This window comes from Cnephaeus nilssonii (assembly GCF_951640355.1).
Source record: "Cnephaeus nilssonii genome assembly, chromosome: 13".
Lineage (NCBI taxonomy): Eukaryota > Metazoa > Chordata > Mammalia > Chiroptera > Vespertilionidae > Cnephaeus > Cnephaeus nilssonii.
In genome coordinates, this window is record NC_137084.1 from 16,279,795 (window position 1) to 16,302,325 (window position 22,531).

The 22,531-nt window shown below is 49.0% G+C and overlaps 1 protein-coding gene across 2 annotated transcripts; it reads left to right on the forward strand.

The window, feature by feature from the left end:
* Positions 1-6,657: 6,657 nt before the first annotated feature.
* On the forward strand, positions 6,658-14,980 carry SLC35C1 (solute carrier family 35 member C1). 2 transcript variants are annotated; one of them, XM_079787210.1, is made up of 3 exons: positions 6,658-6,713; positions 8,266-8,792; positions 13,148-14,980. In XM_079787210.1, the coding sequence occupies exons 1-3, from the start codon at positions 6,682-6,684 to the stop codon at positions 13,705-13,707; spliced, it is 1,119 nt and encodes a 372-aa protein (XP_079643336.1). In that variant the 5' UTR covers positions 6,658-6,681; the 3' UTR covers positions 13,708-14,980. The 2 variants fall into 2 exon arrangements, with proteins under 2 accessions (XP_079643336.1, XP_079643337.1); XM_079787211.1 differs by lacking the exon at positions 6,658-6,713 and adding an exon at positions 6,799-6,995.
* The last annotated feature ends 7,551 nt before the right edge of the window (positions 14,981-22,531 follow it).

Here is a 22,531-nt window from a genome sequence, read left to right on the forward strand (position 1 = left end):
GTAAATTATATAGTATCTGATTTATATCATGATAAAACTTTTAAAAAGCTATTAGAGTTTATAAGTGAGTTAAGCAAGGTTGCAGAATATAAAATCAATATACAAAAATCAATTGTATTCTATATACAGAAAAAAACAGATGAATATTAAGATTTTCTAAGTACCATTTACAACCACAACAGACAACCTGAAAAAAAATTAGGGATGAACCTAACAAAATATATGTGAGATATGTATGCTAAAAACTGCAAAACATTGATGAGACAAAGACCTACATAAATGGAGAGATAGGTGACATTCATGGTTCAAAAGACTTAAAACTGTTAAGATGGCAATTCCTTTCAAATTGATCCACATATTGAATACAATTTCAATAAAACCCTGTCAAGTTTTTTTGGCAAGCTGATTGTCAAATTTATATGGAAAAGCAAAGGACATAGGCTAGTCACAGAAGACAAAGTTGGAGGACTCACCATACCTGATTTTAAGACTTAATATAGTATCGATGAAAGGATAGATACACAGATCAATAGGACAGAATAGAGTTCAGAAATATGTGGTCAATTGGTTTTCAAGAAAGGTGCCAAGAAAATTCAAAGGAGAAAGAATATTATTTTCAACAAATGCTACTGGAACTTTTCAACATACCTATTAAAAAAAAAGAAAAGAAAAAGAACTGTGACTCATACCTGTTGCCATATACAAAATTAACTCAAAATGGGTTTTAGATCTAAACAGAAAACTGTAAACCCTAAAATTTCTAGATGAGAACATGGGGGAAAATATGTGATTTGAGTTAGGCAACGATTTTTTAAATAGGATCCAAAAGCATAAATAATAAAATAAAAATAATAAATTAGACTATCAAAATGTAAAACATCTGCATTTCTACAGATGCTGTTAAGAGAATATGAACAAAAGATAAAGACTAGAAGAAAATATTTGTTATGTATATTTTTTCTTATTATTATTTTGTTGTTGTTAATCCTTACCTGAGGACATCTTTTCATTGATTTTTTTTTATAGAGAGAGTGGAAGGGAGGGGGAGAGACAGAGAGAGAGAAACATCAATGAGAGAGAGACACATCAATTGGTTGGCTCCTGCACGCACCAAGGATTGAACCTGCAACCGAGGTACATGCCCTCGACCTGAATCCTTCCCATAAAGGATTTTTACCTATATACATAAAGAACTCTCACAGCTCCATAATAAAAAGCCAACATGGGAGCAGACACTTCACCAAAAGAGAAATATGAATAGCACTTAGGCACATAAAAAGATGACATCATTAGCCATTACAGGAATGCAAAATTAAAACCACAATAACAGGTCACTACACATTTATTAGAGTGAATAAACATTTTTAAAGTGACAGTACCAAATACTTGTAAGGAAGCAGAACAGCGGGAACTCTCAGGCATCTCTGGTGGGTACAAACAAGTTGGGAAGCAAATTGTCAGTCTCTTCAAAAGTCAAACATGCCCTGGCCAGTTCGGCTCAATGGATAGTGTCGGCCTGTGGACCAAAGGGTCCTGAGTTGATTCCTGTCAAGGGCACATGCCTGGGTTGCAGCTCAGTCCCCAGTGGGGGGCGTGCAAGCAGCCAATCAATGATTCTTCTCTCTCATCATTGATGTTTCTATCTCTCACTCTCTTTTCCTCTCTGAAATCAATAAAAATATTTTTTTTAAAGTCAAACATACACTTGACTTGCCATAAGACCTACCAATATCACTCCTAAATGTCTCCCCAGGGGAAATAAAATATCCAACAAAGACTTACACACAAATGTTTAAAGCAGCTTTATTCATAGTCCCCCCAAATTGGAAACAAGTCAGAAGTAGTCCTTAATGATCTACACAATAAAAGGAACAAACTGACAGATACAGGCAATGTAGAGGAATCTTCAAAGCATTATGTTAAGTGACAGAAGTCAGACACAAAGGCTACAGGCTGTATGATTCCATGTACATGACATCCTGGAAAAGCCACAACTATAGGAACAGAGATCAGTTCACTAGCGATCAGAGGGAGTTTGAAGGGTGGAGTTTGCGGGGAGTTTGATCATAGTGGTGGTTACCCAAGTGTATACAGTTGTCAAAATCCACTGAGTAGGGTATCCAAAAATGATGTTTTTCTGTATGTAATGTACACCTTACTAAACCTAACTTTAGAGAAGTGTGGCATATGTGCAGGAATTCTACCGTCTCTTACCCTCAGCAGTTACATCGCTCCCCCAATTAGGGGCTGCACGCTTGACACATTAAGAAGTCTCATTTTCTGCCCTAACTGGTTTGGCTCTAGTGGATAGAGCGTCGGCCTGTGGACTCAAGGGTCCTGGGTTTGATTCCGGTCAAGGGCATGTACCTTGGTTGCAGGCACAACCACCTCTCCTTTTCCTTCATACTGTTATATTCTTTATCGTGGGTCAATTTATCATGGGTTGGGTTGGGTTGTACTTGATATCAGAATTTTTCTTCCTGGTAAAATTTTGAGGTAGCAAAATGGACATTTTGCTTTTAATTGGTCCCACAAGATAGGAATAATTCCCAAACAGACATTTTAGTGAAAGGTTAATTGTTTAAATGGAATTAAATAATGACAAGTTAAATTCAGTTCTTAAAAGTTATTTGGTTTTATGTACTCTTCCACCAAACAATTCTATAAAGATTTGAATTATAAAAGATAATTGAAGCTCCATTATTCTGCCTAGTACTCTTATTTAAATTTGTTTAAACATTTACTGGATCCAACAAAATAAAATGTCCTTCCTAAAGTTATCTAGCTAACACTGTTAGCTATCAGTCTATTTTCCTATTTATTTAAATATGTGAAACTTAGAAGTTACTTTTGCACATAAAATTAACAGCTTTTCATTATCGCTAATTATTGTACCATTTTAGCCTGGAATAATAATATATATTCATCAACTGATTGAAATAATTTCAATATTTAAAGCACAAAAGGAGGTTTTTCAGTTCGAGTTACTTCTAAAATGCTTACCCATGTTTAAAAATGTTCAAAAATATAAAATAAAAATGTTAAGATATTAATAATAAATTCAAATGGCCTGCCATATTTGTAGTCCTGATTGGTTAAATATGATGTCCCTTTCCTGATCACAGGATTTTGTACAATTTCAGGGATGTCAGAAATTACACCAAAATAGGCATTCAGCTATTTGACCTTCCAAGGGCTGAAGCATAGGTTAAATAGAAGAGTTAGGCTAAGGGGAAGGCTGAAACCAGACCTCAGTGAATGATGACATATGGTGGTTCTCCTCTAGACATATGATGGTTCTCATCTAGACTCGGTCGTCTCTTACAGGAAGTCAGCAGTGCAGTTGCTTCCCCAGCATGCCACAGCCTACAGCCCAGCTCTTCATTTAGTCAGTCAATAAACCTTCATTGAACACCTACTATGTGCCAAGCTCTGTGCCTAGGTACCTGGACCCAGTGGTGAATAAGAGAGAGTCTGGTTGGAGAGAAAGAGAAGTAATTTCTCATCTAGAAATTACATTGCAGTGTGCAGGATAGATTTAGTTGTATTAATGGGCCCAATTATTGACTCCACCTGTCTTTACACCCTTTGCCCTGTAACTTTGTAGTCTCCTCCAACCCTGACTCTGGACTAGCCTAGGGACTTGCTTTGACCAATAGAATAAATAAAGCAGAGGTCTTATTATTTTTGCTCTTTCAGACTTCTGCCCTTGTTCCATAAGAACAAGCCCAGATTGGACTATCTACACTAATAAAAGAGAAAGATGCAAATTGACCATACCTCCATGATGCCCACCAGCCAATCAGGAGTGAGTATGCAAATTAACCCAACAAAATGGTGGGTTACTTTGCATACGCAGGCACAGAGCAAAATCTGAAGGCTCCGCTGTGGCTGGAGCCAAGCCTGAAGGCTGAAGGCTTGGCTCCACTGTAGGCTAAAGGCTTGGCTTCGCTGCGGCCTGGGTCCCAGGTGCTGGAGGAAAACTGGTGCCGGCAGTGAGGGGAAGGAAGGCCTATTGCACGAATCTTCTTGCAATGGGCCTCTAGTCTATATCATAAAAGGCCTGTGGTTGTGACGCCGTGACAGTGTCACAATCATCTACTAGAGGTGCATTGATGGGTCCTGCAGCGGCCACAGCGGGTAGGACTTCGGGGTCCCAGAGTGGCTGCAGTGAGCGGGACTTCTGGAGTGTCGTGGGGCACTGGCAGTGTCTGCGGAGCGTGCGAGGCTTCGCGGGACAGAGGCTATGGCAGGTTAGGCCTAGGGGACCCTACACGCGCATGATTTAATCATGTGCTGGGCCTCTAGTTGAAAGATAAGAGACCTTATGGAGGAGAGCTTAGTTATCCCAGCTGAACCCATCCTAACCAACCTATATGTGAGACCACAAAACATGTGAGAAAGCCCAGCCAAGATCAGTTGAACTGCCTAATTGAGCCACATACTTGTAATCTAAATTTTGAAGAGTTTGTTACACAGCAATAGCTAACTGATACAGTTAGTGCAATGATGATGAATGTGCCCAGTGACAAGAGGAGAAGTGGGAATCATTGAAAGAGCAGAGCAGAAAAAATTAAATTAAACAAGGAATACAAATATGGGACAGACACTATACTAACATACCATCACCATTCTCTGTTATGTTCCAAAGAGGTTAGGTGATTTGCCATGGCCACAAAAATTGAAAAGTGGTGGACCCAGAACTTGAACTTAGCTGATTCTGGAGGGTAAGGTTTTAATTGCTATGCTATACTACAAGGGACAGAAAAAAGCATAAAGTTAGCAAAAGGATTTCTTATTATGGATTTTGCGGCTCCAGAATTATAATTAACTCAGTTCATTTCGGTATTCAGTCATTCATTCAGATAATCTATATGTTAAACTTGGGTTCTTTATGTTCATTTCAGACCATTCAAAACCCACTAATGGCAAAAAGGCCGTCAACATGCCAGTGTAAGGTGTCCTATGAATCATCTGAACTGAGTAGTGAACCCAGTAGAGGGGAAGGTGCACAGGGAGGGTCAAACATGAAGAGCATTCAGAAGATGTTGGTTAAATTAAACCAATTTCACATTCCCAGGCATTCACACCACCATGTCCCCTCTGCCAGGTTTACAGCAATGACCCAAAGAAAGAAGCCAACCTTGACCCACATCCACCAGATGGCAGCCCTTCGGCAAACACACCAGTATTTACACATCTGCTACCCAGCCCTGTTCGTTCCTCCCACCCTGCTCTTTGGAATCCCAGCGCTTGGGGAGGAGTGCGGCTGTATGGCTGGACTCACTCTCTGGAACGGGCTGATTGCTGCCCTGACCCTTCTTCTTGGACAGAGAGAAATACCCACAGTAGCATCTAGGGTTCTGTGATTCAAGCAAAAAATACAGACTCCAGGCAACTTACACAGAAAGAGTCCAGGGTTGCTCAGAGAACTGGGGGAAGCTGAAGAACAGGCTGGGGTGGGGGGCGGGGCGGGGGCGGCTCCAGGGGTCTCGGAGGCAGGAAATGGTGAATGGGCTTTTGGGCATTGCCGCCACCAGGAATCAGCTGTAACAAACTTAGGTTGTGGTGTTGTTGTTGTTTCTGCTCCGGATTCCATTTCAGAGAGAGAAAAAGAAGTAAGGGGCTCAAGGTGGCAGCACATTCATCAGATAAATTAATTCCTGTTATTATGACAAGGAGAGGGGCCCTTCCAGAAAACGGGGACTTCTCAGAGACAAGTTTCCCTGTTTGTCATTCAATTATTTGTCAGGTGAACAACCAGACCTAAGAGAGAAAAGACTGGAGCACGTATTGTTCTTAATGAAGCCCACAACCTTCAAAGTTTGGCCCTGGAACAAGACCATCCAAGTAAGGTTCAGATGACCAGCTCAGTCCACTTAAGTCTTTCCTTCCCCAAAGGTGACAAGGTGACCAGAAGGCAGCCTCCACCTGCCCATAACTAGAAAGCAGGAAGTCCCTGGAGTGTGGGTATCACAGAGTGAGGACCAGAGAGCTAGTGAGAGAGCGCAGGGCCTAGGGCAGAGCTCACACTGGGGCGTTTGCACCTGCCTGGGGGCTGCTGGATGGAGCTTATTTCCCATAACCCTTCCCAGTTTCCTATAGCCCACCAGGGCTGTGTTAAGCTCAGGTGAGCGTTTATGTAGTTAGCATGTGAAACTTTAAATGTACTTCATAGGTTTTACCTTTTATTATGGAAAAGTAAGAAAACTCTACCAATAACCCCCAGGTACCTATGCCCAGGTTCAACAGTTATCAACACTTTGCCTATCTTGTTTCATCCACCATTTTCTTTTCTCTTTGGTGACTGTTCTGAGTATTTTAAAGCAAATCTCGGATACCTCGCCAGTAAATTAAATGGTACCAATTAAATGGTGTTTGAAATATACTCCCTACTTTCAACCATACTAGCTAGAATTTTGAGTAAGGAGTTTGAGACCCACTGGTATAGTCCAACCCAATGGTGTACAATAATGAGACTCAGAAGTGAGCCGCCCAACGTAGGTGCTTGAGCAGGAACCAGAGAGAAGTCAGCCCATGCGCCTGTCTGGAGAGTGACTGTCCGGGGCTAGTGACGACTTCCCAGGCCCGGTCCTGGGAGGGGGCGGAGAACCTTCCATGCCCTGCGGGCAAGAGAATCCGAGCCTTTACAAGCCCAGGCCGGTGAGTGAGGGGCCGAGGATGCAGCCGGATCCTGGGACCTGCCAGCTGCGGTAACTGGATCGGGGGGTTCTGGGCCACTGGCTGGGGCGAGATACCTGGGGCTGGGGTGGCCTTGGAAAGAGCAGGGTACTTGCTCCCACTACCAGCTGGATTGACGCGGGGCCCCACCGCCACCCTAGGGCCCCAAGTGGGAAGCGGGCCGTGAGGCTGGGACACCGCCCGCGCCCGGGGCTGGGAACAGGAAGTTGTCTTTGGCGGGCACGGCCCTGGGTGCGCCTCTGCAGGTGCGGTGCTGCGGGGGGCGCGGGCCGACAGTGAGTGCGGAGAGCAAGGTGAGTGCGGAGTCGCTTTAGGGACCCGAGAACACCAGCCCTGGAGCTGGAGCTGGCAGGCTGAGCCCGGCTGCAGGGGGAGGAGGATTTTGCAAGGGGGGAAGGAACCAGGGGAGAGGGCGAAGCTTTGAGGCTCGGATCCGACCACCCGCGGGTCAGGAATGGGGGGACCGGGCGACAGATTGAGGTCCTATAGGGGCGTCATGGCATCCGGGGTGTGGGAGCGCTGCAGGGAATCTCGGGTTTGGGAGAGGGCTGGGGACGGGGAAAGTGGGGGGAAGGAGGGAACTGCAAAGAGGTTTGGCAAGAGTGAGCTGGGACTAAGTAAACGACGCAGGGCCAGCGGGGGCGTGGGTGTCTCTCGACGAGGAGGGAAGCGAGGGGTGCCAAGGCTGGGGAGGAGGGAGCGCGGCCTGCCTGGGGATTTGGGGCGATGAGCCGAGTCGGGGTGTTAGCCTTAGGAGAGGACGGAGCCAGCGGGGTTTGCAGGAAGGGGGAGAGGCTCAAACACCCAGAAGAACCTTCTGAGGCTGCCGAGAGCTGGGTGGCGGCCGGGTCCCCGACGCGAGCCAGACTCTGACTCTCTGGGGCTGGGGCTTTAAGAGTGCCGCTGGGGTGCGGGCTCTTTAAGGAAGAGGCGGAAGTGAGTCCTGGGCCCGCCTCGCGGGGGGAGAGGCCTCTGACTTGGCCAGCTCCCGGGCTGAGCCGGAACCGGCACCGGGAAAACCGCGGGCTGTGGGCCGGCACTGCCCGGCCTCCTCCCGCATCCCTGGGACCCCGCCCCGAGCCTCTCCGATCTCCCCTGTACCCCTGTTTCCAGACCCCCCGCACGTCCTCCCTCCATTCAGCTCCCTGCAGGCCTCCCACCGCCCTGCCAACCCCTCTCTTCCACAGCAGCCCACGCCTCCCTCTCTGCACCTCTCCCCTCGCAGTCCTCCAATTCGCCCGCATTCCTACTCCCACTTTTCCTTCCACTCCTCTCCCCTCCCTTCTTCCCCTGGGCCCCTTCTCCTCTGCTATGTCCTCTGCCTGTTCACCACCCCTCCCCTGTGCCTTGTCTCATGAGGCCCCTCAGGGTGGGAGCCGGTTGTGAGGCTCACCCCAAAGCCCAACCTCCCCATCCGAGAGGGCGGCGGGAGGCCTCTGGGCCATCCCCCAGGTGACAGCTGAGGGCCGGGGCCTGAAGAAGGTAGAGTGCGCTCACTGCCCAGTACTCCAGGAGACCAGTTCTGGCCATGCCGTGACCCAGCTCCTCTGCTACCATGAACAGGGCCCCTCTGAAGCGCTCCAGGATCCTGCACATGGCACTGATGGGGACTTCCGACCCCTCCGGCGAGGCAGAGGCCAGCCAGGGGAAGCCCTTTCTGCTCCGGGCACTGCAGATCGCGCTGGTGGTCTTTCTCTACTGGGTCACCTCCATCTCCATGGTGTTTCTCAACAAGTACCTGCTGGACAGCCCCTCCCTGCAGCTGGACACCCCCATCTTCGTCACCTTCTACCAGTGCCTGGTCACCACACTGCTGTGCAAGGGCCTCAGCACACTGGCCGCCTGCTGTCCTGGTGCCATGGAGTTCCCCACCCTGCGCCTGGATCTCAGGGTGGCCCGCAGTGTGCTGCCCCTGTCCGTGGTCTTTATCTGCATGATCACCTTCAATAACCTCTGCCTGAAGTACGTGGGTGTGGCCTTCTACAACGTGGGCCGCTCTCTCACCACCGTCTTCAATGTGCTGCTCTCCTACCTCCTGCTCAAGCAGACCACCTCCTTCTATGCCTTGCTCACCTGCGGCATCATCATTGGTGAGTGGCAATCCAGGGCCGTGGGAAATAGAGGAGGTATGGGGGCCAAAACCCTAAGGAATAACCCTGCCAAGCACCTTTCGACTTTATCCTTTCCAGCTCCCTTAATGGTAATATGAGGATGAGCCTGAGAGAACACATAACTCGCTTGAGGTCACCCAGCAAGTTGGGGGTCCAGGTAGGGCCCCTCCTACAGGTGAAATTATAATCTATACTTCACAGGGGAAAAGCCAGGCACAGAGCGGTGAAGTAACTTGCCCAAGATCGCACAGCTAATAAGTGTCAGAGCTGGGATCTGACCTCAAGTAACCAGGCTCCATACACTTGACCTCTAATCTCAGGTGTCCTGACTCCCCATCTCATTTCTATGAGACAATTCCTCTTTTAATAAATATACTGTCACCCTAACCTTGCAGGCACCTGAGACAGTGGTAAGAGATATGCTTTTAGAGGTGTTAGCTGTCTTCCCATACTTGACCTTCAAAAAAAAATCACAATTATTGCCCTAGCTAGTTTGGCTCAGTGGATAGAGCGTTGGCCTGCGGACTAAAGGGTCCCAGGTTCAATTCCAGCCAAGGGCATATGCCGGGGTTGCGGGCTCGATCCCCAGTAGGGGACATGCAGGAGGAGGCAGCCGATCAATGATTCTCTCTCATTGTTGATGTTTCTATCTCTTTCTCCCTCTCCCTTCCTCTCTGAAATCAATAAAATTTTATTTTTTTAATCACAATTACTGATGGGGACATTGTGCTAATCATTTCACATATTATAGCATCTCCTTTGTTCCCCAGAGGTCTCTGGACACCATGATCATCTCCATCCAAACAAGGAAACTGAGGCTCAGAGACGTTAAGTTATTTGTCCAGGGCCACACGGCAAGGAAGTAGCCAGGCTGGGATGCAAACAGATTGATCAGACTGTCAGTCCTATGCTTCTAATCACTCTGCTCTATTCTTATCCCCTAGATGTTAAAGCTGCACTACCCAATACAGTAATCACTGGACACGTGTCTATTTCAATCTAAGTTAGAGCAGGTCCTCAAATAACATCATTTCCTTATAACAATGATAAGATGCATAGGAACTTAACACTTGTTTATATCAATTAGCCTATCTATATAATATATATAAAAGGCTAAGCGACCGTCACATCTGAACGGACAACCGAACAGGCTGTGTGGGGTGACCAGGCTGGCAGGGGGGTTAGTGAGGGGCGACCAAACGACCGAACAGCAGGCTATGTGGGGCAACCAGGCCCACAGCGGGGGGGGGGGGGGGGGGGGGGAGGGGCAACCAAATGACTGAACAGCAGGCTGCGTGGGGCAACCAAGCCCGCAGGGGGGCAGTTCAGGGTGACCAGGCTGGTGGGGAGCAGTTGGGGCAACCAGGCCGGCAGGGGTAGCACTAAGGGGCAACCAGGCCAGCCGGGGGGCGGGGGGGAGTAGTTAGGGGCAATCAGGTGGGCAGGCAGGTGAGCAGTTAGGAGCCAGTGGTCCCAGATTGTGAGAGGGATGTCCGACTGCCTGGGGATCGGGCCTAAACCAGGAGTTGGACATCCCCCAAGGGGTCCCGGATTGGAAAGGGTGCAGGCTGGGCTGAGGGGACCCCCCCATGCACGAATTTCGTGCACCAGGCCTCTAGTATATTAATGTATATTGTTTTAGTAGCAGAACCTGTGGATGACATTAAGTGAAGACTTACTGTAATTCAAATTAAATGAAATTTTGAAAATTCCTCAGTTACAGATGTTTAACCTGATTCTGTAGCCACATTTCAAGTGCTCAGTAGCCACATGTGGCCAGTGGCGACTGTATTGGACAACACATACTATAGAACAGTATTGTTTTATTGCAGCACACTGGGCAAGAGCACCCCCAGCAGCCCCCACTGTTCCTGCACGCCCCCTACTAGGGATCAAACCTATTCAGGTTTTTTTCTGGTGCTGGAAAGTTTGTCTTGGTTGACCTACATATTCTTCACTGGTGTCTCAGAGTCCAAGGCCAAAGTAGACTGGTTGCGGGGGGGAGGCCCATCCCATGCCACCTGTCCTAGAAAATGTTCCCCCTTGAGCAAGGATCCAGGGCTGCTCGGTCTAGCCCCAAGGTCAGGGAGGGAGGGAGGGGAGAAGGGTGGAGGTTAGAGTGGGAGGAGCTGCTAAGATCCCTGGCCTATCTCTCTCAGCTGCTCTCCCTTCCCCTCCCAGGGGAGGCCTCACTTTCTCCCACACTTCCCCAAATGTCTGAGGGATCTCCACTTCAGTCCCGCAGACCGTGTGTGTGTGTGTGTGTGTGTGTGTGTGTGTGTGTGTGTGTGTGTGTGTTGGTGGGTGGCGGATGCTCTTGTTGGGAGAATTTGCATGGAGGAAGGTGATGTCACTAGGGAAACTGGGCCCAAATCCGAAAAGTAATTCAAGTAGCTGATGGTGAGATTGCTTCTGAGAAGGTGCATTCACCGGCCAGCACAGGGAGGCCGGTGCTCTCTGCTGGCCAAGGACCTGTTCCCTCTCTGCAGTGGTTCCCCTTCCTTCCTCCTTGTGGGGGAAGATGGGTCAAAGGCATCTACTCTAGGCCTCCTCCTCCTCCCTGCCCCCTTTGCCCCCCAGGTCACACTGCCTTTCAAAGCTCTTTCTAGCTGAGAATCCCTCTGGGTCTGGGACCTTGAGGTGGCAGTCCCTTCTGGACTCAAAAGGTAACCAGCAGGAGGGCTGGGGGTGCTCCATCCCCAGAGCAGGTCTGTGGGTAACCTGTTTGCAAAGGCTCTACCAAGAAAGCGAATGCTGGGAGTGAGTGCCTACAGTGCAGCAGGTGTCTGTCTCCTTCAATCCTGCCGAGCACCTCCAGAACAACCTCCATTCAGTCGCTCAACAAGTATTAATTGAGATCAGGCACATGCTGGGGACTGTGCCAAGCTTTGGGGATACATATTTGGGAAAGGTAGACTCAGCTTCTACACTCCTGGGGGTCACAGTGATGATGCATGGCAGCCCATGAGCTAAGACTGAGTGGTAAGAGCTGTGATGGGGACATAGAAGGCGCTGTGGGAATCCTGGCTGGGTGGGGAGGGAGAGGTAGTTGGGAAGGGGTCATCTAAGCAGGCCTCCTGGAGGAAGTCCTAGAAGGTGTAAGGAAGGAGTGAGGAGAGACTGTTCCAGGCAGAAGGAAGAGCATGTGCCCTTCTTCATGGCTGGGCCCAGGCAAGACTCCCCAGATGTGAGGCTTCCCAAGTGAAGTGAGTCTGGAATATTTTCTGAGGGCAGTGGGAGGCTCGGAGGAGCTTTAAGCCAGGACAGGACCTGAGCAGATCTGTATGCGAGGAAGGTCCTTGTCATTCTGGTTGCAAGGTGGAGAGTAGATTGGTTGGAGAGGGGGGTCAAGACAGTGACCAGCCCGGCCAGTGTGGCTCAGTGGTTGAGGGTTGACCTATGAACCAGGAGGTCACCATTCAATTCCGGGTCAGGGCACATGCCTGGGTTGCGGGCTTGATCCCTAGTAGGGGGCGTGCAGGAAGCAGCCAATCAATGATTCTCATCATTGATGTTTCTATCTCTCCCTTCCTCTCTGAAATCAATTTTTTTAAATTTTTTTTTAAAAAAAGACAGTGACCAGATCGCTGCAGCTGAAGGAAATGGGAGCTCAGAGCAGTTAAGTAAACTTTTCCCAGGCCACCCAGCCTTGAGATGGCAGAGCCCCAATCTCTCTGACACCAAAACTTTTCCTCCTGCCCCATGTTGCCAGATGCTGTAGCGGGGTGTACAACATGTACGATTCAGTCCTGCCTGCTGGGAAGGTGGGGTCTGGCTCAAGGTACTGTCCCCGTGGGCAGGTGCCCAGCAACCCATGGCAGGCCAGGGGTCTAGAAGGGAAGTGCAGGCAGGAAGAGGTCTGGGGACTGGGAGTATCGGAAAAAGACTCAGGCTTCCATTTTACACACCAGGAAGCCCAGCCTCTGAGACCTTAAATCACTTGCCCAAGGTCATTGCAACCACTAAGTACTCATCCTTCAGAACTCAATTCTAGTTTCCAGAGGCCCCAGGCCAACACAGTCACCCAGTTATGGGTTCTCACAGTACCCTGTACTGTTTTATGGGCCTCATTACAATTGTTATGCAATGAATTGTTTTAACGCCTTTCTCCTTTGCTGGAACGCATGCTCCGTGAGGAAGGCTCCTATCCTGGGCCACTTCCCAGCCCTTGTATTGTGCTTTGCATGTAGTGGAGACTTTCGACATATTTGTTGCAGAGCATGTTGGGAAGGCTGGGTGGTGAGGCAGCATTAGTTTGTGAACTTCAGGGGCAAAATTCTCTGGCCTTCTTCCTCCCGTCCTCACCCCCTCCCCTTCTCCTGTCCCCACTGCAGGTGGCTTCTGGCTTGGTGTGGACCAGGAGGGGGCAGAGGGTACCCTGTCTTGGACTGGCACCCTCTTTGGCGTGCTAGCCAGCCTCTGTGTCTCGCTCAACGCCATCTACACCAAGAAGGTGCTCCCGGCGGTGGACGGCAGCATCTGGCGCCTGACCTTCTACAACAACGTCAACGCCTGCGTCCTCTTCCTGCCCCTGCTGCTGCTGCTGGGGGAGCTTCAGGCCCTCCTCCACTTTGCCCAGCTAGGCAGTGCCCACTTCTGGGGCATGATGACGCTGGGAGGCCTGTTTGGCTTTGCCATTGGCTACGTGACAGGACTGCAGATCAAGTTCACCAGTCCCCTGACCCACAACGTGTCGGGCACGGCCAAGGCCTGTGCCCAGACGGTGCTGGCCGTCCTCTACTACGAGGAGACCAAGAGCTTCCTCTGGTGGACGAGCAACATGATGGTGCTGGGGGGCTCCTCCGCCTACACCTGGGTCAGGGGCTGGGAGATGAAGAAGGTGCAGGAGGAGCCCAGCCCCAAGGACGAGGAGAAGAGCAGCATGGGGGTGTGAGCTCCTGCGGGGACCTCAGGATGGCCCGCCTAGGAGCACGCCCCCGGGAGGAAGCCCATGAATGCAGCGGAGGCCTCTCTTACCCAGAGAGGGAGGCCTGGAGGGGTGTTTGCAGACGGATCGGAATCTGGTGGTCAAAATGGAACGGTGTTTTCAAGTAATGTCGGAAAGTTACCAATCCTATCTCAACCTCCTTCCCTATCTGGGGGGCGGGCCCCCGTGGGAAGAGCACGTTGGCCCTTGGGGAGTAGGAAAGTGGCCCACCCCTTCCTGCCCCGTCCCAGGGCCTTCTACCTCCACGGGACCTTTGGGGTTGAGGACAGGCCACAAGCTTTAAGGAACATCTGGCGAAGCCATCCAGTCTTCACTTGTACTCAGGGAGACGTGTGTGACGCCACCACAGGTCAGCTAAGGGGTTTGGGAAACCTCACATCTCCGGGTCCCAGGGCAGGCAGCACAGCTTTCGCCCCACAAACCCAGCTTCCTTTGGAGGGAAGTGGCGGCTGGGCTGAGGGAGGAAAGGGACCGGTGTTCCCTCTTCTCTGCAGAGAAGCCACCAGGCCCCGTGGAAGGGGCGAAGGATCAGTTGTACCTAGGCCTGGCCCTGGCACTCCCAGGGGTCACTGGGAAGTGGCCTGGGAATGGGGCACATCATGGAAAAGCGCCCTTTCCCCACCATCTGCACCCCATGTTTCCAGTTCTTGAACATGAAGAACCACACATCTCTTACAGGTCAAACAGAGTCATTAGCACCCTCCTAGCCCCTGACACCCGTTTTATTGCCTCATTCTGTCTCCCCGCACCTGGTGCGGCCGCCTGGCTCAGGAAGTGGAGCCAGGAGCCACTTCTGCTTCTCCCAACTCTGCTCCCCCAGAGCTTCTCCCCAGGGGGCTGATGGAGCAGTGTACCAGCTCAGCACCTTCCACCTCAGCTGTGCTGGGCCCCCCAGATCCCTGCAGGAAGGCTTGTAACCTGCTTCTGAGCCTCTTCCCTGCATCAGCGAACCAAGGCATTCTTCCCTAAGGGTGGGGCCGAAAGAACCTGATTGTCCTCTCACCACACCCCCTGGCCTCTGGCTCGCTTTCACCCCTGGCCCTTCTGTTGGGCATTTTGTTCCACCCAACTCCTTGGGGTAACTCCTGGTGGTTTAGTCCCTAGAGAGTGGGTTTTCTCAACACCCCCTTTTCCAGTCTCCCCACAATCCCAAATGGTTTCTAATGAAGTTAGTGGGGCCTGATGCCCTGAATTGTGTGTGACTTAATTAAAATTGAAGTAAGCCATCCTGTGTATACGTGTGTGTGTAGCAGGGGAGGCGGGAGGCTGTGTGCAGGAAGGGGCTGGCTAGGCCTAGATAAATTTATGAGCAAGGCCCTGAGGAGAAGCAGTGGGTCTGTAAAGGTCAGGAAGACTCGAGTCCAGGTACCAGCAGGGCAGCCCTTCTAAGAAAAGCCTGTTCTCTCGGATCAGAGCCACTTCCTGGGACGTAGGTGACCAACCTCAGGTTTCATATTCGCAATAGCTGTCATTTACTGGCACTGTGCTGCGTGCGCTACATCCGTCATTCATCTTCACAACCCCCCCACACATGCACCCTGTGAGCTGCGCGCACTCACTGATCCCCACTTTATATATGAGGGTACTGAGGCTCAGAGAGGAGCACAGGAAGGGAGAGGCTCCAGAGGATTCAGATGAAAGTCCCTGCTTTCACAGCATAGATATTTAACCACAGTGCCCTTAACTACACTCGGCATTTTTGAGTACTTACAACATGCCAGGCACTGTGATAGGTCATATTAATATAAAAACCCAAATCTGCTTCAAAGGGCTCACATGTAAACACATGTCAAGGCTCCATAACAGGTTCAATAATGGAAATAGTAACCTGTTGCCCTGAGGTCTCAGAGGTTTTGCTTTTTTCCTGACTTGATTTTTGTTCAAAAAAATGCTGCTCATCAATGAACAGGTCCAAGCCCCTTATCTTGCAGCCTAGGAAAGCTAATGCACAGAAAGTTTAAAGGAGGCTTCTGAGGCCACAGAGCAAAACAGTGGTGAGCCCAAAGTGGAACACGTGTCTCCTGGTCCTAATCCAAAGTGCTGCCCTACCTGGTTTGGGCAGTGGATAGAGTGTCAGCCTGTGGACTGAAGGGTCCTGGGTTCGGTTCTGGTCAAGGGCATATGCCTGGGTTGTGGGCTCGATCCCCAGTGGCGGGGTGGGGCGTGCAGGAGACAGCCGATCAGTGATTCTCTCTCATCATTGATGTTTCTGTTTCTATCTCTCTCTCTCCCTCTCACTTCCTCTCTGGAATCAATAAAGAAATATATTTTTAAAAAAAACAAAGTGCGGAGAAACCAAGATGGCGGCATAGGTAATCACCTAAACTGCTGCCTCGCACAACAATTTCAAAACTACAACTAAAAGACAAAACGGACTCCATCCAGAACCACAGGAAGGCTGGCTGAGTGGAAATTCTACAACTAGAAGGAAAGAGAAAAGCACACTGAGACTCAGAGGAGCTGCAGAAGGCAGAGGTACAGAGATGCGCGGAGAGGGCTGGCAACTGAGTACGCTGCTGGATTTCTCAATCAGGAGGGAGACAAAAGCTCCTGACTGCTCTGAACTCCAGATCCGGGCGAGACTCTGGGGACCCAGACTCATTCGGGGAGAAACTGGACTGTCTGGCAGCAGGCAAAACTCGAGGGTGGCTTTCTCTCAGAGGTGCTTGCAGCGATTACCATGGGACACTGAGACCCAGAGGCCTCTTAGGGCAGGGCTGACGGGAAGCCATTGCTGTCTGTTCCGCCCTGAGACTCCGCCCCATCCAAGCTAAGCACAGAAGCTTTTGCAAGTTTTGTCTCATAAGGGTGTCTCCAGCACAGAAGTTCTCCCAGCATAGACACAGCTGATCCTCACAGCCAATTGGCCTGGAGGTCAATTCCTCCCAGTGATACCAACAACAATCAAGGCTTAACTACAACAAGACTGTGCACACAGCCTACAAAGGGGTGCACCAAGAGCATCCACCTCAGGTAACTGGGGAGGCTGAGCCACTGGGCCCTATAGGATACCTAGCACACAAAGCCACTCTATCAACTCAGGGAAGCAGCCAAAATGCGGAGACAAAGAAACAGGTCACAAATGAAAGAAATGGAGGAAAGCAAATGACTGGATATAGAGTTCAAAACCACAGTTATAAGGTTTTTCAAGAATTTTCTAGAAAAGGCCCATAAATTTAGCGAGACCCTTGAGGATATGAAAAAGGACCAACTAGAAATTAAGCATACACTGACTGAAATAAAAAATAATATACAGAGATCCAACAGCAGACTAGGGGATCCCAAGAATCAAGTCAAAGATTTTAAATACGAAGAAGCAAAAAACACCCAACAGGAAAAGCAAAAAGAAAAGAGAATCCAAAATATGAAGATGGTGTAAGGAGCCTCTGTGACAACTTCAAGTGTACCAACATCCGAATTATGGGGGTGCCAGAAGACGAGAGAGAGCAAGATACTGAAAACCTATTTGTAGAAATCATGACAGAAAACTTACCCCACCTGGTGAAAGAAATTAGACTTACAAGTCCAGGAAGCACACAAAACCCCAAACAAAAGGAATCCAAAGAGGACCACACCAAGACACATCATAATTAAAATGCCAAGAGCAAAAGACAAAGAGAGAATCTTAAAAGCAGCAAGAGAAAAAGAGTTAGTTACCTACAAGGGAGCACCCATATGACTGTCAGCTGATTTCTCTACAGAAACTATGCAGGCCAGAGGGAGTGGCAAGAAATATTCAAAGTGATGAATAGCAAGAACCTACAACCAAGATTACTCTACCCAGCAAAGCTATCATTCAGAATTGAAGTTCAGATAAAGAGCTTCACAGACAAGAAAAAGCTAAAGGAGTTCATCATCGCCAAACCAGTATGATATGAAATGCTGAAAGGTATTCTTTAAGAAGAGGAAGAAGAAGAAAAAGGTAAAGATAAAAATTATGAACAACATATCTATCAACAAGTGAATCTAAAAACCAAGTGAATAAAAATCTGATGAACAGAATAAACTGGTGAATATAATAGAATCAGGGGCATAGAAAGGGAGTGGACTGACAATTCTAGTGGGGAAGGGGGTGTGGGGGTGCGGGAAGAGACTGGACAAAAATCGTACACCTATGGATGAGGACAGTGTGTGGGGGGGGCGGGTAAGGGCAGAGGGTGGGGTGGGAACCGGGTGGAGGGGAGCTATGGGGGAAAAAAGAGGAACAATTGTAATAATCTGAACAATAAATATTTATTTTTTTAAAAAAAAAGTGCTTTGTACATACTCGAGATCATGCCTTAATTGGCAGGGGAGCTATTTTATTAATTTAGCAAACACCTAAATAAATTTACTAGATATCAGGCACTGTTGAAAGTGCTTTACAAACATTGATTCATTTAATCCTCATAACAACCAGGTGGGGGTATAATAATCATATCCCATCTCACAGATAAGAAAAACTAAGGCACAGAGAGGGTAAGTAATTTGTCTGAAGTCACACAGTTAATAATTAGGATTCGAACCTGGGCAGTCTGCTTCTCAATCATAAAACTACGGCTTTCAATCCTTTGTCTAAAGAAGAAAGGAGACTAGGCCTTGGGTAAAAGATGATTCAAATCACGAGCTGTGTGGGCTTAGCTAAATCAGTTCATCTTTCTGATCTTTTTACTCATGTGAAAGAAAAGAAAGTTGTTCCAAATTAAGAGAGAACATGACTGAAGGAATCAACATATGAACTTTAGTTGTTAGATGAGAAGACTGAGGTCCCAAAGGGTCTAATGACTTGCCCAATACACCAATGACAAAGTAGAGTGTGGTACTCAGCTCTCCTGGCCCTCCTGTCTGACAGGCTTTCCACAGTGCCTCTTTGGTGAGGAAGAAGCCTCACCAGGTACAGCCCTAGCCGAGCCCCAGCCCCGCCCCCGCCCCCGCCCCCACCACAAACCTTGGTTCCTGTGAAGGGGCTAAGTGTAGGACCTGAAACCAGCTGAATTGGGAACCGAAAGGCCTGCTGCACTGGAGCACCTGGTGCAGGTGTGCTGAGAGCTTACATGGAGGACGGCTGTGTGAGGGAGGGGAGGGGGGTACTGGTGTGGCTGCACCCGTGGGGAATTTATAACGTTAGAGCTGGAAATGAGTTCGAAAATCAGAGTCCAGCCCCACATCCCACAGACAAGCCTGAGGCTCAGAGAGATCATATCTGACTTGCCCAAGGTCACAGTGTGATGGGGAAGAACCCAAAACCCTCCTCCTCCCAGGCAAGTGCCTTTTCCACTGAGTATCATCATCATCATCCTTTTTTTTTTTTTAAGAGAATATCGATTTTTAGAGAGAGAGAGAGAGAGAGAGAGAGAGAGAGAGCGCGCAACATCAATGTGAGAGCGAAACATCAATCATCTGCCTCCCGAATACCCCCAACAGGGATCAAGCCTGCAACCCTTTGGAGCAGCGTTGTGGTTGGACCTCACGGACCACGAGTGGTCCGCGGCCCACCGGTTGGCAACCGCTGCTCCAAAGGTTTCCTTAAACCAGCGGTTGCCAACCTTTCGGACCTCACGGACCACCAGTGGTCCACAGACCACCAGTTGGCGACTGCTGTTTTGGAACATGGGAGGGCCCCCCAACCAACTGAACCACACCAGCCAGGGCCATCATCATTTTTTAAAATAATAATTACTGTTATGATTAAAAATTTTATTATAATATATAATGTATCATTATAACTATGTTACTAAATATTAAATAATACTATTGCTAACATTTATTGGCTACTCACCAGGTGCTATTGTAAGCATTTGCCATATATTAACATCTGAGACAGGTACTATTAACAACCCCATTTCATAGATGAGAAAACCAAGGCCTACAAAATTTAGCAGTGTGCCCGAATCACACAGCTGGGTCCCCTCTCTGCACACTGCAAGACTGAGTATTCAAACGGACATTGACAACAGAACTCTGACCCACAACCTCTGCAGCCATCAGCCCTAAAAGTCAAACCACCACCTCCTCAGCAATGAGCCCAGAACAGTCAGGATCTGGTCGATGATGGCCTGTTGCCCTGTTTTTTACTCTCCCTCCCCCACCCGCTTACTAAGGACCAGCCAGTTATATAAGACTCCATCCTTGCAGCCGAAAACACCTTAACTGGCTTAGCACACCATTTCTCTTCTGTGGTTACCATGGCCCTGTTGTAAGCCTTAAGAACCCATGACTAGAACAACGGGATGGTGTAGCCCAGCTAGAGCTTCAATTGATCAGTGGATCCTGGAACCAACCCAATCTATCCTCTAAGGCTCGGGTCATAAAACTGAATCGGAACTCAAAACTACTGTATATTTCACTGATCTCTGCTCTCAGCTCCCATAAAACCTGGCGGGGTGGGGTCAGCAGAGACAAGCACAGACCTCCAGCTCTGTCCTGGAATCAAGAGCTCAAACTCATCCGAGTTGGACTCTGTGGGGAGGCCAGAGGACATGACAATTGCCACCTTTTTCAGAGGCCAGGAAGTAACATACACGAGGAAAGTGTGCAAGTAAACCCGTATTGTTGGAGCCTATAGCAAACGGGGCTAGTAAGCCCAGCCAGAACTTCCCAATTTCCCAAAGTACTGCTGGCCAAACTAGTTTGCCCCGCCGGTCACCAGTTTCCAACTTCTAGGCTTCGGAGTCAGTGAGACCTGCGCTGGAATCCCAGTTCTGCCATCTGTTGGCTGGGGTCTTTGCGTGAGTGAGATAACACGATGGTACAGGAGGCAAACGACTCCCTGTCTCTGAGCCTCCGTTACCGGATACATAGAGTGAGGATGGTCATAGTTCCTCCTCCAGAGGGTGTGCCATGACTGGATGAGACAACGCATGTTGCATGCATGCTTACTTAGCACACTGACTGGTACATAAACAGCTAATGCAATTACCGGATGGAAGCTCACAGCACAAAGAAGGGCGGGACTTTGTCCCCTCTGCCACACAGGCCTATGGGTTTAGCTCTGAGGCCTGCCCAGGGGAACCATTCCTGCCTGCTCGGTAGAGAGCTGCCCTGGCAGGAGGTGGTGGAGCCAGGGCCCACCCCAGCTGCCCTCATCTGCTAAGTGGATCTCTGCTCCTTCCTTCCTGCTGCAATCGTGGGGAAGATGAAATTTTATTTACCACAGGAGTGAACTCCTTACGAAACACCCATGGGGGCAACGAGTAACATAATGAGGAAGGGGAGCTGAAGGGGGACCTCGGTGAACTGGACAGTTCTAAACAGGGAAGACACAACTCAGTTCCCATCTTTTTTTTTTGCCATTTGGGAGTGTGGGTTTATATTGCCAAAACTTCTCATTTTGCAAGAGAAGCTGGAAATTTGAATCTTTATGTGCAATCTCCTGATTTTTTAAAATATATGCTTATTGATTTCAGAGATTAAAGGAGAGGGAGAGAGAGGGAGAAACATCAATGATGAGAGAGAATCATTGATTGGCTGCCTCCTACACGCCCCTACTAGGGATTGAGCCCACAACCTGGGCATATGCCCTGACCAGAATCAAACCGCGACTTCCTGGTTCATAGGTCCACACTTAACCACTGAGCCACCTCAGCAGGGCTCTCTCCTGATTTTTAAACAATGGCTCAAATTTATAAAAATACTGTGTGGGCTGTGTGGCACCTACATGGACTAGACAGCCCCGGGCCACCATTGCACAATCTCTTTCTTAGCATACAACTTCCTTGGCAGTCTTCCCACATCTGTGGAGAGGCTGAGGACACACAAACCCTGGGGCCAAGGAGGCAGCATCTCCAAGAGCTAATGGTTTTGCGCCTGTGGCCTATCCCAGTTAAAGCGCCCTTGTCTTCCCACCTCCCCAGAAGAGAAGCTTCGGGAAGGCTGTTCTCATCATTGTCCAGCAGCAGTGATTATAATACTCACGTACAGGCCCTGAGCGTGTGTGAAAGGCTTAACCACCCTTCTCTACTGTGTCCTTGCCAATGGGCAGGGAAGCAGGACAGGATCTAGAAAGCTTCTGCTGTTGCTTTTGCTCCGGAGGATTACAAGAATAGTTAACAATAACAGTAACAATAATAACAGAGCCCTGGATAGGAAGTCCCTTGCCATGGAAATTCAGCATGAACTTTGAATGATGACTAGGCAATGCCATTGTCCTTGGCATTTTTGTTTGTTTGTTTGTTTGTTTGTTTTTCTACCCAGCTCTCTCTACCTCCTGCACGCCCCACACTGGGGATAGAGCCTGCAACCTGTTTTGTTAATCCTCACCCGAGGATATTCTTCCATTGATTTTTAGAGAGAGTAGAAGGGGCGGGGGGGGGGGGGGGAGACAGAGAGAGAAACATCAGTGTGAGAGAGATACATCCATTGGTTGTCTCCCGCAGGTACATAGTACCCCTTGACTGGGAATTGAACCCTGGACCCTTCAGTCCGTGGGCCCGATGCTCTATCCACTGAGCCAAACCGGCTAGGGCGTCCTTGGCATTTTTTTAAAAGTTAGTTTGTTAACCTAACATCTTTTGGAGAAATGTATTAATTGGCCAACCACAAACTGAACAATGTGTATTTTTTAAAAGTCAAATGGTGTAGAAAGGCTACACTCCTCCCCAGGTTTTGCTTTCACGCCTTTGCTTTTATTAGAACAGTCGAGATTAGGACCTTGCCTCCCAGGGGAGAACTGATTGCAGCTTTCCTAAGTGATAGCATCCCCAGGGGTCTGGGCATAGGCACCCAGCCCCACCCCCTCCCACCAGCCACTGGCCCACAGTCCTGTGGCCACACCTGGTCTGGAAAGGAACAT

What these genes read in the sequence shown, in the direction of transcription:
- SLC35C1 (XM_079787210.1), top strand. Translation starts at nt 6,682, where the DNA reads ATGCAGCCGGATCCTGGGACCTGCCAGCTGCG. An exon ending in CCTGGGACCTGCCAGCTGCG is followed by an intron (nt 6,714 to 8,265) that starts GTAACTGGATCG and finishes TACCATGAACAG; the next exon opens with GGCCCCTCTGAAGCGCTCCA. An exon ending in CACCTGCGGCATCATCATTG is followed by an intron (nt 8,793 to 13,147) that starts GTGAGTGGCAAT and finishes TCCCCACTGCAG; the next exon opens with GTGGCTTCTGGCTTGGTGTG.